At 47.7% G+C, this 18,936-nt stretch overlaps 1 protein-coding gene across 5 annotated transcripts in view; it reads right to left on the bottom strand.

The window, feature by feature from the left end:
* The window catches only part of krt222 (keratin 222), a 154,614-nt gene that overhangs the window by 70,161 nt on the left and 65,517 nt on the right, over positions 1–18,936 (bottom strand). For all 5 annotated transcript variants that reach the window (XM_079640290.1, XM_079640289.1, XM_079640291.1 and 2 more), the window contains one exon: positions 12,064–12,189. In XM_079640290.1, the coding sequence (XP_079496416.1) occupies positions 12,064–12,189 (126 nt within the window). The remainder of the gene's footprint in view (positions 1–12,063; positions 12,190–18,936) is intronic.

The following is an 18,936-nucleotide window of genomic DNA, read 5'->3' on the forward strand; positions in this document are numbered from 1 at the left end:
ATCCATCCATCTTCTCCCGCTTATCCGTGGTCGGGTCGCGGAGGTAGCAGTTCCAGCAGAGAGCCCCAAACTTTCTTTTCCCTGGCCACATCAACCAGCTCTGACTGGGGGATCCCAAGGCGCTCCCAGGCCAGAGAAGAGATATAATCCCTCCATCTGGTTCTAGGTCTACCCCTTGGTCTCTTCCCAGCTGGACGTGCCTGGAACACCTCCTAGGGAGGCGCCCAGGTGCATCCTAACTAGGTGCCCGAACCACCTCAACTGGCTCCTTTCGACGCGAAGGAGGAGCGGTTCAACTCCGAGTCCCTCCGGATGACCGAACTTCTCACCTTATCCCTAAGGGAGACACCAGCCACCCTGCGGAGAAAACCCATCTCGGCCGCTTGTACCCGCGATCTCGTTCTTTCGGTCATGACCCATCCTTCATGACCATAGGTGAGGGTAGGAACGAAAATGGCCCGGTAGACAGAGAGCTTTGCCTTTTGGCTCAGCTCCCTTTTCGTCACAACGGTGCGGTAAAGAGACTGCAGTACCGCTCCCGCTGCTCCGATTCTCCGACCCATCTCACGCTCCATTGTTCCCTCACTCGAGAACAAGACCCCGAGATACTTGAACTCCTTCACTTGGGGTAAGGACTCATTCCCTACTTGGAGTGGACAGTCCATCGGTTTCCTGCTGAGAACCATGGCCTCAGATTTGGAGGTGCTGATCCTCATCCCAGCCGCTTCACACTCGGTTGCGACCGATCCAGTGAGTGCTGAAGGTCGCAGACCGATGAAGCCATCAGAACCACATCATCTGCAAAAAGCAGTGGTGCAATCCTTAGTCCACCGAACTGCAGACCCCTCCCCCACGACTACGCCTCGAAATCCGATCCATGTATATTACAAACAGGATTGGTGACAAAGCGCAGCCCTGGCGGAGGCCAACCTCACCTGAAATGGGTCCGACTTACTGCCGAGGACCCGGACACAGCTCTCGCTTTGGAGTACAGAGATTGATGGCCCTGAGTAGAGACCCCTCACCCCATACTCCCGCAGCACCTCCCACAGTGACTCCCTTGGAACCCGGTCATATGCCTTCTCCAAGTCTACAAAACACATGTAGACTGGAAAGCATACTCCCAGGCACCCTCCAGGATCCTTGCGAGAGTAAAAAGCTGATCCGTCGTTCCACGACCAGGACGGAATCCGCATTGTTCCTCCTCAATCTGAGGTTCGACAATCGGCCTGACCCTCCTTTCGAGTACCTTAGAGTAAACTTTCCCGGGAGGCTGAGTAGTGTGATGCCTCGGTAATTGGCACACACCCTCTGATCCCCCTTTTTGAAAAGGGGAACCACCACTCCGGTCTGCCACTCCTTCGGTACTGTTTCCGACTTCCACGCAACGTTGATGAGACGTGTCAACCATGACAGTCCCTCAACACCCAGAGCCTTCAGCATTTCTGGGCGGATCTCATCCACCCCCGGGGCTTTGCCACTGTGAAGTTGTTTGACGACCTCAGTGACCTCCCCCCGGGAGATTGGTGTCGATCCCCCTCATACTCCAGCTCTGCCTCTAACATAGAGGGCGGAGTTGTCGGGTTCAGGAGTTCCTCAAAGTGCTCCTTCCAACGCCCTAACACTCCATCAGTTGAGGTCAACAACGTCCCATCCTTACTGTACACAGCTTGGATGGTTCCCTGCTTCCCCCTCCTGAGGTGTCGGACAGTTTTCCAGAACAACTTTGGTGCCGCCCGAAAGTCTTTTTCCATGTCTTCTCCGAACTTCTCCCACACCCGCTGCTTTGCCTCGGCCACGGCTGAGGCTGCTGCCCTTCGGGCCTGTCGGTACCTTGCAACTGCCTCGGGAGTCCCCCGGGATAACAAATCCCTGAAGGCCTCCTTCTTCAGTCGGACGGCTTCCCTGACCACCGGTGTCCACCAGGAGGTTCGAGGGTTACCGCCCCTTGAGGCACCTAGGACCTTGAGACCACAGCTCCCCGCCGCGGCTTCGGCAATAGAGGCTTTGAACACCGACCACTCTGGTTCAATGTCCCCAACCTCCACAGGAATGCCCGAAAAGCTCCGCCGGAGGTGTGAGTTGAAGGCCTCCTGAACTTGGGCCTCCTCCAGACGTTCCCAGTTCACCCGAACTACACGTTTGGGCTTACCAGGTCTATCCAAAGGCTTCCCCCGCCACTCGACCCAACTCACCACCAGATGGTGATCAGTTGACAACTCCGCCCCTCTCTTTACCCGAGTGTCCAAAACATACGGCCTCAGGTCCGATGATACGATAACCAAATCGATCATGGACCTTCTGCCTAGGGTGCTCTGGTACCACGTACACTTATGAGCATCCTTATGTTCGAACATGGTGTTTGTTATGGCCAATCCATGACTAGCACAGAAGTCCAGTAACAAACCACCACTCCGGTTCAGATCAGGGGGGCCGTTCCTCCCAATCACTCCCCTCCAAGTGTCTCCATCATTGCCCACATGTGCGTTGAAGTCTCCCAGCAAGATTAAAGAGTCCCCTTCAGGAGCCCCATACAGGACTCTTTCCAGGGTCTCCAAGAAGGCCGTATACTCTGAACTGCTGTTGGGTGCATAAGCACACACAACAGTCAGAGTTTTCCCCCCCATAACCCGCAGGCGTAGGGAGGCAACCCTCTCGTCCACTGGGGTAGACTCCAACAACGAAGCACCCAACCGGGGACTTGTGAGTATCCCCACACCCGCCCGGCGCCTCACACCTTGAGCAACTCCGGAGAAGAATAGAGTCCAACCCCTATCCAGAAGTAAGGTTCCAGAGCCGACGCTGTGCGTAGAGGTGAGCCCAACCAGATCCAACTGGTAACGCTCCACCTCCCGCACAAGCTCCGACTCCTTCCCCCCCAGAGAGGTGACGTTCCACGTCCCCAAAGCCAGCTTCTGTCGCCCGGGTCTGGTCCGTCGAGACCCTCTGCCTTCACTGCCACCCTTCTGGCAGCGCACCCGACCCCATTGCTGTTTCCCGTAGGTGGTGGGCCCGCGGGACGGAGAAGCGGAGGTGTTGCCCACGTTGCCTTTTCGGGCTGTGCCCGGCCGGGCTCCGTGGCAAGCCCGGCCACCAGACGCTCGCCGACGAGTCCTCCTTCTGGGCCTGGCTCCAGAAGGGGACCCCGGGCTTCCTCCGGGCCGGGTATCCTCACTTCGTGTGTCGTCTTTCATGAGGTCTTTTGAACCAATCTTAGTCTGGCCCCTTGCCTGAGACCAATTTGCCATGGGAGACCCTACCAGGAACACAAGGTTCCAGACAACACAGCCCCCAGGTTCATCAGGGCACACAAACCTCTCTACCACGGTAAGGTGCTGGTTCTTCAGAGAGGTATTTAGAGGTATTAGTAAATCTTCCTTTTAATTCTTATTTAAGTTTATCAAATAAGTTGTACTATGCCTCTGTTTTTTGTAAAGGCAGCCTTTGGGCACCGGGGGATGGGAGACCTGCTCATTATAAATATGGGAAACAGGTGGTAGTGAGCGGCGCACCCGGTAGGCTTATGGTTTTTTACCATCGGGTAAGAAGGAAGAAAAAATGTTTGATTTGTATAATAAATTGCACTGAAGCGACTTACGCTCGGACCTTAATTTTTACACATGCATAAGATTCGCTGACGGGTGCCTCAGCGGCACTTTGCGTTATATTTCTTTCTTATATTTTTATGATTTTGGCTGCTATAAGTCTCTTTGCTAATTATCAATGGTCTTTGCAATTAACAGAGGAACTCCAAGAGAGGGCTTCCTCAGATATAACACAGTTAAAGTCTTGTTAATTGGATAATTCATATCCTGCAAGACTCCTAAAGAGCATGAGACGATTGGGTCACACAGTTAGAGAGACAATGGTCGTTCTAAATGATCAATAGATGTATTCTTTTTAAATGAGCTGACTTCGAGGTTGGAGGAAGTTCAGAGAAGGCCTTAGGGTATAATTACAGTTAACCTTTGTTACATATACAAGTATAGCTTTCAGAAAGAAAAACATGTGACATTTGTGTGGTGGGCTGCATGATAAGATGTGTGTGTTCATTGCAGTGGCTATATGTGATGTATGATTACTGCTCAACTATACCTGTGTTTGTGTTTTATTTGATTTCTCTCTGTTTTATTCTTTCATGTTGTGCGTGCTAAATTGCCACAACATTTTGGAGTAGTTGGCTTAAACACCTCTCTGAAGAACCAGCACCTTACCGTGGTAGAGAGGTTTGTGTGCCCTGATGAACCTGGAGGCTGTGTTGTCTGTAACCATGTGTTCCTGGTAGGGTCTCCCATGGCAAATTGGTCTCAGGCAAGGGGCCAGACTAAGATTGGTTCACAAGACCTCATGAAAGAACAACAAAGAAGTGAGGATACCCGGCCCGGAGGAAGCCCGGGGTCCCCTTCTGGAGCCAGGCCCAGAAGGAGGGCTCGTCGGCGAGCGTCTGGTGGCCGGGCTTGCCACGGAGCCGGCCGGGCACAGCCCGAAAACGCAACGTGGGCAACACCTCCGCTTCTCCGTCCCGACCCACCACCTACGGGAAACAGCGATGGGGTCGGGTGCGCTGCCAGAAGGGTGGCAGGGAAGGCAGAGGGTCTCGACGGACCAGACCCGGGCGACAGAAGCTGGCTTTGGGGACGTGGAACGTCACCTCTCTGGGGGGGAAGGAGTCGGAGCTTGTGCGGGAGGTGGAGCGTTACCAGTTGGATCTGGTTGGGCTCACCTCTACGCACAGCGTCGGCTCTGGAACCTTACTTCTGGATAGGGGTTGGACTCTATTCTTCTCCGGAGTTGCTCAAGGTGTGAGGCGCCGGGCGGGTGTGGGGATACTCACAAGTCCCCGGTTGGGTGCTTCGTTGTTGGAGTTTACCCGAGTGGACGAGAGGGTCGCCTCCCTACGCCTGCGGGTTATGGGGGGGGAAAACTCTGACTGTTGTGTGTGCTTATGCACCCAACAGCAGTTCAGAGTGTAGGCCTTCTTGGAGACCCTGGAAAGAGTCCTGTATGGGGCTCCTGAAGGGGAATCTTTAATCTTGCTGGGAGACTTCAACGCACATGTGGGCAATGATGGAGACACTTGGAGGGGAGTGATTGGGAGGAACGGCCCCCCTGATCTGAACCGGAGTGGTGGTTTGTTCTGTGCTAGTCATGGATTGGCCATAACAAACACCATGTTCGAACATAAGGATGCTCATAAGTGTACTTGGTACCAGAGCACCCTAGGCAGAAGGTCCATGATCGATTTCGTTATCGTATCATCGGACCTGAGGCCGTATGTTTTGGACACTCGGGTAAAGAGAGGGGCGGAGTTGTCAACTGATCACCATCTGGTGGTGAGTTGGGTCGAGTGGCGGGGGAAGCCTCTGGATAGACCTGGTAAGCCCAAACGTGTAGTTCGGGTGAACTGGGAACGTCTGGAGGAGGCCCAAGTTCAGGAGGCCTTCAACTCACACCTCCGGCGGAGCTTTTCGGGCATTCCTGTGGAGGTTGGGGACATTGAACCAGAGTGGTCGGTGTTCAAAGCCTCTATTGCCGAGGCCGCGGCGGGGACCTGTGGTCTCAAGGTCCTAGGTGCCTCAAGGGGCGGTAACCCTCGAACCTTCTGCTGGACACCGGTGGTCAGGGAAGCCGTCCGACTGAAGAAGGAGGCCTTCAGGGATTTGTTATCCCGGGGGACTCCCGAGGCAGTTGCAAGGTACCGACAGGCCCGAAGGGCAGCAGCCTCAGCCGTGGCCGAGGCAAAACAGCGGGTGTGGGAGAAGTTCGGAGAAGACATGGAAAAGGACTTTCGGGCGGCACCAAAGTTGTTCTGGAAAACTGTCCGACACCTCAGGAGGGGGAAGCAGGGAACCATCCAAGCTGTGTACAGTAAGGATGGGACGTTGTTGACCTCAACTGATGGAGTGTTAGGGCGTTGGAAGGAGCACTTTGAGGAACTCCTGAACCCGACAACTCCGTCCTCTATGTTAGAGGCAGAGCTGGAGTATGACGGGGGATTGACACCAATCTCCCGGGGGGAGGTCACTGAGGTCGTCAAACAACTTCACAGTGGCAAAGCCCAAGGGGTGGATGAGATCCGCCCAGAAATGCTGAAGGCTCTGGGTGTTGAGGGACTGTCATGGTTGATACGTCTCATCAAAGTTGCGTGGAAGTTGGAAACAGTACCGAAGGAGTGGCAGACCGGGGTGGTGGTTCCCCTTTTTAAAAAGGGGGATCAGAGGTTGTGTGCCAATTACAGAGGCATCACACTACTCAGCCTCCCCGGGAAAGTTTACTCTAAGGTACTCGAAAGGAGGGTCAGGCCGATTGTCGAACCTCAGATTGAGGAGGAACAATGCGGATTCCGTCCTGGTCGTGGAACGACAGATCAGCTTCTTACTCTCGCAAGGATCCTGGAGGGGGCCTGGGAGTACACTCATCAGGTCTACATGTGTTTTGTAGACTTGGAGAAGGCGTATGACCGGGTTCCCAGGGAGTCACTGTGGGAGGTGCTGCGGGAGTATGGGATGAGGGGGTCTCTACTCAGGGTCGTCCAATCTCTGTACTCCCAAAGCGAGAGCTGTGTCCGGGTCCTCGGCAGTAAGTCGGACCCATTTCAGGTGAGGGTTGGCCTCCACCAAGGCTGCGCTTTGTCACCAATCCTGTTTGTAATATACATGGATCGGATTTCGAGGCGTAGTCGTGGGGGAGGGGGTCTGCAGTTCGGTGGACTAAGGATTGCACCACTGCTTTTTGCAGATGATGTGGTTCTGATGGCTTCATCGTTCTGCGACCTTTAGCACTCACTGGATCGGTTCGCAACCGAGTGTGAAGCGGCTGGGATGAGGATCAGCACCTCCAAATCTGAGGCCACGGTTCTCAGCAGGAAACCGATGGACTGTCCACTCCAAGTAGGGAATGAGTCCTTACCCCAAGTGAAGGAGTTCAAGTATCTCGGGGTCTTGTTCTCGAGTGAGGGAACAATGGAGCGTGAGATGGGTCGGAGAATCGGAGCAGCGGGACCGGTACTGCAGTCGCTTTACCGCACCGTTGTGACGAAAAGGGAGCTGAGCCAGAAGGCAAAGCTCTCTGTCTACCGTGTCATTTTCGTTCCTACCCTCACCTATGGTCATGAATGATGGGTCATGACCGAAAGAACGAGATCGCGGGTACAAGCGGCCGAGATGGGTTTTCTCCGCAGGGTGGCTGATGTCTCCCTTAGGGATAAGGTGAGAAGTTCGGTCATCCGGGAGGGACTCGGAGTTGAACCGCTCCTCCTTCGCGTAGAAAGGAGCCAGTTGAGGTGGTTCGGGCACCTAGTTAGGATGCCACCTGGGCGCCTCCCTAGGGAGGTGTTCCAGGCACGTCCAGCTGGGAAGAGGCCAAGGGGTAGACCTAGGACCAGGTGGAGGGATTATATCTCTTCGCTGGCCTGGGAGCGCCTTGGGATCCCCCAGTCAGAGCTGGTTGATGTGGCCAGGGAAAAGAAAGTTTGGGGCTCTCTGCTGGAACTGCTACCTCCGCGACCCGACCACGGATAAGCGGGAGAAGATGGATGGATGGCTTAAACATATGTGTGTGCTTAATTACTCTGTATGAAGTAGGAGCAGTTTGCATGGCAGGAGACTAGAGATGTGGGAGAGGAGACATCCTTGTCAAGCATCTGGAAGGCTACATGTCTAAGATGTGTGTGCGTTAAAGATGTTTAAGGGGGATGTGTCTGCGTTCTGTCAAAGAGTCTTCTGTATGTAAAATTCTACTCTTCTTAACACTCAGGGACATAGACACGCACACACACACACTGTAAGGAGATGGGGCAAAACAGATGGAATCAACGACTGCTGACTCATTGCCTAGGGCCCCGCCCAGGAGTGAAGCAACCAATTAGAAATATGAAGGGAGGAGCAACGGACACAACTCCTCCCCACTTGTGTGTATAAATATTATGATATCCTTATGCTCGGCGCTCTTCTTTTGACAGGCCGTTCGTGAGACGTATCTCAAACGGTGGTAGAACTTGAGCCCGGAGTGCTCTGTATTTTGTACTGTTGCAGAGTGCTCTGTATTATGTATTGTTGCTTTTACCATTAAAACAGATTATTGTTTAACCTTTATCGTGGTGCTTTGAATTCCTTCTTTTATAATTTAACCAGCTCATCAAGGGACGCGCAGAGCAAAGGTGAACCTTCCAACCACTCGATTGGGTGGTGCTCCAACAATGTTCCGGACCTTTGCATGGGGAGATTTTCTCTAACTGGACCTCGTTGAATTTTAGTGGAATACCCCTGGTCTAGTAGATATAAATATTAAAACAATTAAAACATAACACGGTCACCATTATTAGTTTCATAGCTAATGCTGTTGATATATTGTGATTTTAAGGGTGTCTATTGCCATCTGGCCGGGGACAACAGCTGGAAATTAGCCATGTCGGCTAAAGCTGCTCCATTTACTGTTTTTGTGACAGTTCATCGATGGGGACTGTCCACGACACTATAAATAAATAAATAAACTAAATTAAACTAAACTAAACCATCCCTAAGCCGACTGACTTCCCAGCACCACGTGTTTTTAGCGTTTAGCTAAAAGGTGTGCCTAATTACAGTCTGGAGAGACACTTGCCCCAACGCGGTTCCAGGGCCGGTTCGGAGCTAGAGCCTGATAAGCACAGTTTTTTCCTGTTCACACCGCAGCGGGGCTGGCTCTTTTCCCCAAAAAACGGTTCTCACCAAGCTCAAAAAAATTGTCGGTCTAGAAGCAAGAACCACATACGTCACGCTTATGTCGGAGGGGGGCGAGATTAACCTGACCTAACCACACACTTTATGAAGTCAGGCATCACTAACGAGGCTTCGTGTGACTCTGTTTATTTGTACCTTACTTTGATCCGTTCGCTGTCATTGATCATTGTGGAGAGCAGGCAGACGTTTTGTTTTTTATTATAGCAGCTATCGGATGGAATCAATACATGGTTGTCATGTCCGACTATCACAAGTAGAATCATAATGAAAAATACGCCGGTAAAATGTCCCTGTAGAAAACGGCTTATGCCACATTAGGATAGCAACAAGTAGTCAAGATAGTCAGTTTAGCTTCTGTTGCTACAGTATGATAGCATCCCCCATTTTATACAAAATAAACTTTCATAACAGCGTTGTGATGCCAAACAATTCAGACTGAAACACATTCACTTAAGGGGAATTGGGGATATTTATCAGCTGCTTTCGTGCAGTGGCGGCTCCAGAGTATTTTTGTTGGGTAACCTATGGTAGAGCTAACCCATACGGCCCGTCTACACTACAGGCATGAAAAAATCTTGAAGCTGGGCGTGTCTGAAGCTTGGCGATTTTTTGCGAGCAACCAATCACATGAATCTCCCGCCCCCGACATACAAAGCAATAGCAATGTTAAAACGAAGTAAACTGGATATAAACTCTCCAAACAGGCGAAAAAACTATCAGTTTCACCCACTTTCTCTGCCACCTCCCTCCATGCCTGGTTCCTCCGGTTTGTATCCCGGTAAATAGTTCCGGTCGTAAAGAACCGGGTGATTTGCTACCGTAATATCTCGTTTGGAATATGAGGAAATGAACTGCGGTCTGGCTCTCCCAGCTTGCACGCGGTTTGATTGGCTGCGCTTGCGCTGGCGGGATTTGCATAAACGGGATTTGATTGGCTGATGCCAAGCATCGAGCCTCAAAAGTTGAACATTGTTCAACTTTTGATGCCGATAGATGCTCGTGATGCTTGCAAAGCCATGCCATGCTCCCCACAATGCAGTTCGGCGAAGATTACAAATCTTCTACGTCACCCCATTCAAGTGAATGGGCGAAGCGTTGAAAGCATTTTTTGATGCCTGTAGTCTAGACGTACCGATACAGTGGTGGGGCTGAAGTCATATATTTGCAATGTAATTACATACACGCTATATCGCTCCCCTTGACAGTGAAACGCCATGCGTGAGGTTTAGATTATTTCCCTTTCTCCTTTCTCAGCAAAATTACACCGAGAGCAACAGGCGTGAGTTAAACCAGTGGTTCTCAACTGGTCTGCTTCAGGACCCACTTTTTTCCGTCGTCAATAAATCGCGACCCAAAGATATAATACCCAAAAAAGTGCAGTAATATGCTTTTCAGCATCCACTTTTAAGTAAAGTGAAGTACAGTGCATACATTTTCAGTAAATGTAGTCCATGGGAATAAACCCACATCCTCAAAATAGTTTGTGCCATGCAAGGCAGATGATATCCCTTCACAGAATTACAGTATGCCTTTTAAACAAGCTTAAACTGATGATGGTCATCAAAATTGAACTGTATGAAATAAAAAGGCACATTTGTCTTGTAGTAAATAAAAAGGGCGACCTGGAGCCAATCCTGCAATTTCCCCACGGTGAAAGAGTTGACATGCTGAAAACCCAATCCCTGCAGGGGGGTCTGGGGGGATTGTCCCCCAGGAGATTTTTTGAAATACTAACATAAAATACACATTCTGGTACTTTCTTGAGAAGAAAAAAAATGAATCTTTTACTACACGACATATTAAAAAAAATGTTGTGTTTTGTTACTTTGTTCTGAAAGCTGAACCTGCTGCTCCTCACAGAGAGAAGAGGGAAGAGGGGGGGTGCTAGGGAATTGTCCGACTGGCCCACTTCGGTACCGGCCCACCGGGAAAACTCCCGGTATTCCCAATGGCCAGTCCGCCCCTGTCCATGGATGTATAAAGAGTCAACCCAGTCTCACGGCATTTCGTGTTCTCGTGTCACGACATTCACCAACACGATTTTCCCCTTTTTTTCATGTCACACAGAACAATTTTAAAAGCAATGTATTTCTATAGGTAGTATGTTTCGTGCCTGCAACACGTCTTTTTGTCCGGTCGGGTCTTGGAAGAACAGAAGCCGTGTGGATCATATAAACATTTTCTTACTCAATATCAAGCCACGATTATTGTTTTTATTTTAAATCGTATAATGTCTGACTCGTTCTATCCTGTAAAATTATGTGAAAACATGAATAAAACTACATATCTTCAGATGTTATACATACATACGTGTCCCACACTAATAATACAAAGTTATTATGGCATGCTGTGTGTACCTTGTGTGCGCACTGCCTAGTGATTAAAGTACGTTATTGAATACTTTTTTTAATATGTTATATTTGATGAAAAAAATATTAAGAGTACATACAAAATAAGGGGAAAGTAGAAGGTCAATGATAGAAATATAGAATATAACCCTAAACCCTAACCCTATAATTTTTCATGGTGGGGCTAAGCCATTTATTGGTATGACTGTAGCCTACCCCAGCCATACCCTGGAGCCGCCACTGCTAGTGTGACAGTTAAGACTTTACAGCGGCCGCTGCCGTGAGTTAACGGGAGAATAAACTCCGGTGGACGAGCAGCACTGCAGCGGTCGGTAAATGCCGCTGAAACACATTAATAAACAATGAACCACGGCACTCTGGAGAAAAGTATAAGGTTGGAGAAGTAGTTATTTAATTTAATCTGGCTTCGTATGATTAAAAGTAACACGATTATCGACCCGCCGCAGTCCCCCATTGTTGTTGTTGTTGTTGTTGTGAGCACCGTTGTCAGCGACAAGCACGGAGCTAGAACGGGAGCTGGGTTGGTGTGAAAGGGGTGAGTGAAACCTCATTAAGACTGCACGGTTCTTTAGTCTAATATACAACATCACCGTACACCTTAGGTCTTATGCTCCATTGAACTTAGCTCAATAAATATATATAGAGTTGTAATAACACAATGAAACTTAACATTAAAGTGCAAGTTAAAAATAAGAAACAAATTATTTAAACATTTTTTAGATAAAGTAATATAAAGACAGTAATTGCCAATTAATGTTAACAAGAATGTACCAAACAAGTATAATGATAAGTATATATTAATTAACGAACAGAGGTGTAAGTATAAATAGGATTTTTTCATTATTATTTGTCGTTATCATTATTTTCCATTTCTGAAAAATGTACACATTCTGCCACCTCCCATGGAAGAAGTGTTATCAGTGTGATAGTTGGGACTGGGCCGTGGTGATAAGTAACGATGTGAGTATTCTTACCAAGGCATGCAGGGTCTCAATCTCCACCTGCAGGGAGTGCCACTGCCTCCGGGCCTCGGCCAGCTCGGCCCGGGCCTCCCGCAGGGCGGCGCCGCCGAGGCTCACCTGCGCCCATGCTGCCTCTTCCTGGGTGAGGAGACAGGCATTAAATGAGGAACACAAACCCTAACACCACCACTAACATCTCACCCAAAAACACACACACAGCCTGCTGAACAGTTGGAAATGAAAGATATGTCCAGTCGTGCATAAGTTTAAAACCAATTCCTTTACATTGGTCGTTCATTCTGTAGCATACAAAAGCTCAAGCACATTACTGCACGAGGCAGCATCCGTTTACATTCTCAACTTACATAACACATAAAATATTAAAAGTCCACTCACAATTAACCCGCTAAACACAAACTGACACCATCTTTCTAGCACATAGCCTACTGTATGCACAACTCACGATACAGTTGAAGGTGGTTACACTCCAATTAAGCTTTGAAGAAGTAGCAGGTGACGCATGTATCACATTACACGTTCGATAATAAACAGGCAAAACTACGATAAAACAACATATAAATATATTATAAGTATTACCGTTAGTTTCATATACAATATACATTTGTGTCAATACTTTTATACAACTTCTCATCAGCACAGTAGCTTATCTAACGTGTAACAAGCACATCACTGTGCGAGGCTGCATACACTCTGCACTGTCTAATGAGTGATGTCTACTGCGTTTCACCTGAAAGACCCCTGAGCTGCCCTCTGTGCCTGTGTGAGCTTTAATCCCATTAAATGTAACTTCACCTACTAAATATAAAAATTGGCATTGCACATGAATACATCAGAAAACAAGAGGTTTATTAAATACAAAAAAATAAAACAACATATAAATAAAGTGCATTTGCAATACAATACAGTTTAATGTCTAATACCAGGTCCAATATTAGTGGGTCCCACACAAGGTCAAAAGGGATTCTCCAAATATTTGTTCCACCCCTGCCTACATCAGAAACACCACTCCAATGCAGCTAGAAATGTGGAGATACCATTGCTATTGCCGAAAACACACTACAGGAAAGGAAAACCCCCTAAAACCATAATATGGCCTCTTTAAAAGGCCACATCCAACCCGGTATCACGGCAAGACGTGAACATGTGACGATTTACCATGCTGGGAGACGTGAAGATGTCACGATTTTGTCCCTTCAAACGTGACAGTTACACGGTATTGTTAACCCATGTTAACCAGTGGAGAAATGACGGAAATGCCAAGCAAATGCTACCCCGACGTAATGGTTTATTTTTTAATAGTCACACTCGATTACGCCGATTTTTGTTGTTGCCCCAGCTGGTCGACACCTCTTTTAGCAGAAACAAAGGCTACATTAATGTATTAAATCGATGTTAATCCATGCTTGTGGATGTGGAATTAACGGACGTGACGTTGTGCGATTGCGTTGCCAGGCAACAGCTTCGGTTCATGTTAATTTACAAACGTCTACAAACGTCAAACATGAAGTCTTCTCAGCAGGGCTCTATAAATAGAGAACTATAGCAGATATGTAATATTTAATGCAGCCGAACCGTGTATTACAATGCCGTTATAGGATGACTTTCAAAGAGAAAAGAAAGCACACTCGGAATAAATTATCATTTTATTTTTAAAAAACATTTTCAGATTTCACATCACATAAACACCAAATCCCAGCATGCATTGCGGCTAAACCATTCAAATTATCGAGCTGAGGATCTTGCCTACGTCTGTTTCCGGTTTCGTTTATGACCGATGTATTAGGCTTGTTTGAGACAAGCGAGACATGCGCAGACCTGCGCAATTTCGATCAACGTCTTGCTAGTGCGTTGCATGATGGTTAGTCATTTTGTCCGACCTGCCCTGGAGGCTGGTTATGGCTAGAAAGGATCCCTCTTGTGTAAAACTCTCGCGAGAGTTTGCAAGTCACGTGACTGAATGTTTACGTTTGGCAGGCAGCCTTTCAGTTACGACCGTTAACATCAGTGGGCCACAGCAAATGATGGTAACTATGGTATCTATTAATTATGTCAATTACAGGGAGTGTGATTGTTGAAATAGGGTGTTAGCGGTCTTGCTGGTGTTCAAAGAAGGATGACAACACTGTAGATCACCAACACTATGGTATATTTTTTATACACAGGCAAATCAACGTTGTCGCAGTAACAGTCCCAAGATAGCTCCTGGTGCAATAAAATGTTCCCTTTCAGTGTTTCACTATTATGTCTGATGTTTCTCCATTAATATTGTTTCTGCATTAATGTGTATGTTGCATGTTATGGCCCCTACACACGGCGGCGTGCGTTGTCGCTTGCCGGCGGGGGGGGCTGAAACTCGACCAACAACCAATCACATGAATCTCCCGCCCCAGACACACAAGCACGCGGTTTGATTGGCTAGAGCTTGTACTGGCATATGATTCGATTGGCTGACGCCTCCGTCGAGGCGTCAAAAGTAGAACATTGTTCTACTTTTGCAGCGAGTACTGCGAGAGAAGCTACGCTTTGCTCCGACAATGTGGCAACGCACGCCGCCGTGCGTTGCCGCTTCAAAGCTTCTGCCTATTCACTTTGAATGGGGTGACGTCACGATTCACCGAACTGCATTGTGGGAGCAAAGCGTAGCTTCTCTCGCGGTGCTCGCTGCAAAAGTAGAGCAATGTTCTACTTTTGCCGCCTCGATGGAGGCGTCAGCCAATCAAATCCTGTTTATGCAAATCTGCCAGTACAAGCACTAGCCAATCAAACTGCGTGTATGCTGGGAGAGCCAGACCGCAGTTCATTTCCTCATATGCCAAAAAATAGAGGAGAAAATAATCATAGCGGTAGGGAATCACCCAGTGCTTTTTATGATCAGTCCCTGTTCACCTACCGGGATACAAACCGGAGGAGCCAGGCATGGAGGGAGGTGGCAGAGACAGTGGGTGAAACTGGTAGGTTTTTGCCTGTTTGGGGAGTTTATATCCAGTGTACTTCGTTTGAACAGCTAGCAGGCATAGACAGTATTTAGCCAGCATGGAATGTTGCGTAAAATAGCACCATAGACATTAATGTCATAAATGTTCATCATATAAAGTGTGACATGTAAAACCTATGCAATTGACAGGAGAGATTCATGTGATTGGTTGTTGGTGTTGCTCGCATAAACTCCCCAAGCTCAAGACACGCCCACCGCCAAGCGGCAACGCACGCCGCCGTGTGTACAACGAGAACATGACGTCATATTTACACAAGACGGATCCTTTCTAGCCATAACCCTGAAGGCTCGCCTACATGAGACGTTGAAATCTTGCGGGACAAAGACGCCAGCAGCCTTGAGAGCGAGGCGCGGCGCGGCGGCGCAGTTCCTCTCCACGGGCTGCGGAAGCGAAATGCTTGATGGGAAACGGCTCGCTGGTATCTCGAGCTGAGCGCTTATTGGTGGTTTTTACCCCGTGCTGTTGATGAAACTCTCCAATTGGCTTGGAAAAAGTTTGTTGTTGTTTTGTGTCAGTTTTACCGCACTTCCATTCACATTTTTCATCATTGTTCCACAATGTTTATCATCATGAAATTAATATCTATAGGCTATATTTGTATAATATACTTGGACTGCTTACCATTTTCATACTTTATATATCTTAGCATATTCATACACACTGGTAATACTGCTCACAGGCTGCTGTGTATATCTAGTGTATTCATACCCCTCACTGTTTATCCATCATACACTTCATTCTATCTTTTATTCTGTAGATTGTGTACATTACTTTTAACTTTACTGCTTTTTGCACTCCTGGTTAGAAGCTAAACTGCATTTCGTTGTCTCAGTACCTGTAATATGTGCAATAACAATAAAGTTGAATCTAATCTTGAGCAGGAACAAATGTATTTACTTAGTACATATCTGACATCAACGATTAAACTCATTTGTGCATTCTTTATAAATGCAAACCGAATCAAGCCGACTCCGGAGGTGGCGGTATGCACCTTAAAGTTGTTTGCAATCCGCCAAAAAACCGAGAGAAGAAGAAGAAGAAGCTGTCCGACTTCAGGCAAGCTTTTTGCATGGGAGCCTGCCTGCAGGCAACAGTCTCAGGACACCTGCACTCTGAGGACACCTCCACTCTCAGCACAGGAAGTGCACGCTAAGAATTCCAAAGTAAAATCGCCACTATCAGTACAGCGCCACTTTCCAAACAGGAAAATAAAATCATATCGTGACACTTATTATATACATATGTATATAAAGATATATATTTATTTATATATATAAATACGACATATTGTACTTTAGTTACACCCGCTAGACAACAGTGGGGTGGTTCCAGCTGGGAACCTCCACCCCAGTGCGGGACCCCTGAGTCAGACGGTGCGTCTTGGTCATGCTTCATATCGGCCGGCCCGGGAAGGAAAGGCACGCAGAGTGGGGGAAGTCCCCCACCCCCACGCAGCACACCCTCCCGGCCATCAGAGTCGAACCCGCAGTTCGGAGGAACCGACCGCCAGAGCACCAGCACTAGGCCGGGCCGGCGCGGAGGACCTCCGACAGTGGGTCGCGTTTGCCATTCGATCAGTGAGAGGGGGGGAGAAAAATGCAACAAGAATGGTCTAAATCCGTAATATATGGATGAGTGGGGGGGGGCTGGACACAGGCCGTGGGGGGACACCCGAGACCGGGTTGTGTCCCCGGTAGAAACTGGGTGAAATAGCCAAAAATAATAATAATAATAAAATAGGGGAAAATAGGGGGAAAAGTGAAAAAAAGTGTCCGAAAATAGACACTCGTGAGGCGGGCAGAGTCCCCTGTCAACTCCCGTTACATTCCTCCATGGTGTCATTTGAGCGTAAAATGGCTAAGTCAACTTTTACGAGAACCAGGCTGGGGGGGTCAAAAGGGCTTGACCAAGGCCGACCCAAAGTGTACGGTATAAGTCTCCATTTTGATTTGAAAACTTCCATCAAACAAGTCTTTCGGGGGGCGGGGAAAAAACGTGTTCGTCAGAATCGTCACTTCCTGTACTGACAGTGCAGGTGTCCTGAGAGTGCAGCCTACACCGGAACTGTCCTGAGAGTGCAGGCCTGCAGGCAGACCCCTCTCGCTTTTTGAGACCTCCCCCGGCTGCGATCGGCTATTCTCGTCTACTTTCGAGGCGAGCCGCAGCTCGTCTCAAACAAGCCTATTTTGTTACACACACATTCTTTCACATTTACATTTTAATTTGCATTAAAGTATTTTGTGAGGCCTTCTAACATGCTTTTAAATATAACTACGGTTGTAGTTGAAGAGTTTGTAAATTAACATGAACCGAAGCTGTTGCCTGGCAACGCAATCGCACAACGTAACGTCCGTTAATTCCACATCCACACACATGGATTAACATATATTTAATACATTAATGTAGCCTTTGTTTCTGCTAAAAGAGGTGTCGACCAGCTCGGGCAACAAGAAAATCGGCGTAATCGAGTGTGACTATTAAAAAGTAAATCATTATTATATTAATATTGACAATAACAACCGACCGTCGGGGTAGCATTTGCTTGGCATTTCCGGTTATTTCCCCTACTGGTTAACATGGGTTAACAATACCGTGTAACTGTCACGTTTGAAGGGACGAAATCGTGACATCTTCACGTCCCCCAGCATGGTAAATCGTCAAATGTTCACGTATTGCCGTGATATCGGGTTGGCCACATTTGAATGGAATGCTATATCAACGTCAGATATAATAACCAATGGGTTCCCAGATTGCCTTCTGGACAATGCATAACACCTAATTTTATCTCAGAATAGGCAGTTAATGTGCATCCAATCATAAATTGCTCAAAAAGGATAGGTTGATACTAACTACTATACTAAACTAACTGACCGAGAACATTTGTTATACAAGGATCTGGTCCTGTTGCCTAAAAATTTGAAGAATCTATTTGTATAGATTAGTAAAATTGTGACACCCCTACGGTAATGTTCAACCTCAAGTGATAACACAAGGAAACTTTTTTTTCTAAAGCTTAATTCCCTTCTCAAAACATACTATTATCAGAGAGCTCTCCTGATTTAACTCTAGTTGTAATCTCCTTACAGTATATATATGTTTTTATTATCTTTTAAATATTTTCCTAGCCTTATGATTTTTCGACACTTTATTGGCTTGAAACACCAACTTGTTTTTTTCTTTTTTCTTTTGAACATGATGATTTTTTGTTTGTAATCGTTTTTGGTTTTTTGTATCAATCATTCTTTTTACAGGATTTTTAAAAAAGTGCTTTATAAATATAATTATTATTATCAACCGTTCTTTCCCACTGGCAGTCAGACAGCGAGAGGTGAAGCGGCCGCAGGTGGTGCTTTTGGTAGTGTGTGTTTCAGCGGAGGTAAGCAGACTGCAGAGCAGACACCAGGCCTGTGTGTAAACACAGCTGTGTGTACTCTGTAAAGCTGTTAGGAGCTCACACCCTTCTCTAATCCCGTTCAAACGCAGTGAAGCGGAGAAGCTGCCTCAGCGCAGTTATGAACATATTGTGACAGTAAAAACAAAAGAAAAAGAAGTTAAAGGTGACCTATCATGCAAAATGCACTTTTGTACGTCTTTTATACATGAATATGTGTCCCCGGTGTTCCAGGGAACTCACCAAGTGACAGAAAACACAACCCTCTCTATTTTCCTCCATACCCAAATCTCTTAAAAAGGGGCTGCAACGGATCTGATACAGACTGATCCAGATTTGAACACTTCTATGACGTCACAGAAGTGGCGCTACGGCTATTTGGCCAACTCCACCAATCAGGAGGAGATAGCCACGGACATTGCCGTTCGAAAGCGCTGGAGAGGCTGTAGTACATATGCCAGGCCTGTAGATGGTGCT

This window comes from Notothenia rossii (genome assembly GCF_949606895.1).
Source record: "Notothenia rossii genome assembly, chromosome: 1".
Lineage (NCBI taxonomy): Eukaryota > Metazoa > Chordata > Actinopteri > Perciformes > Nototheniidae > Notothenia > Notothenia rossii.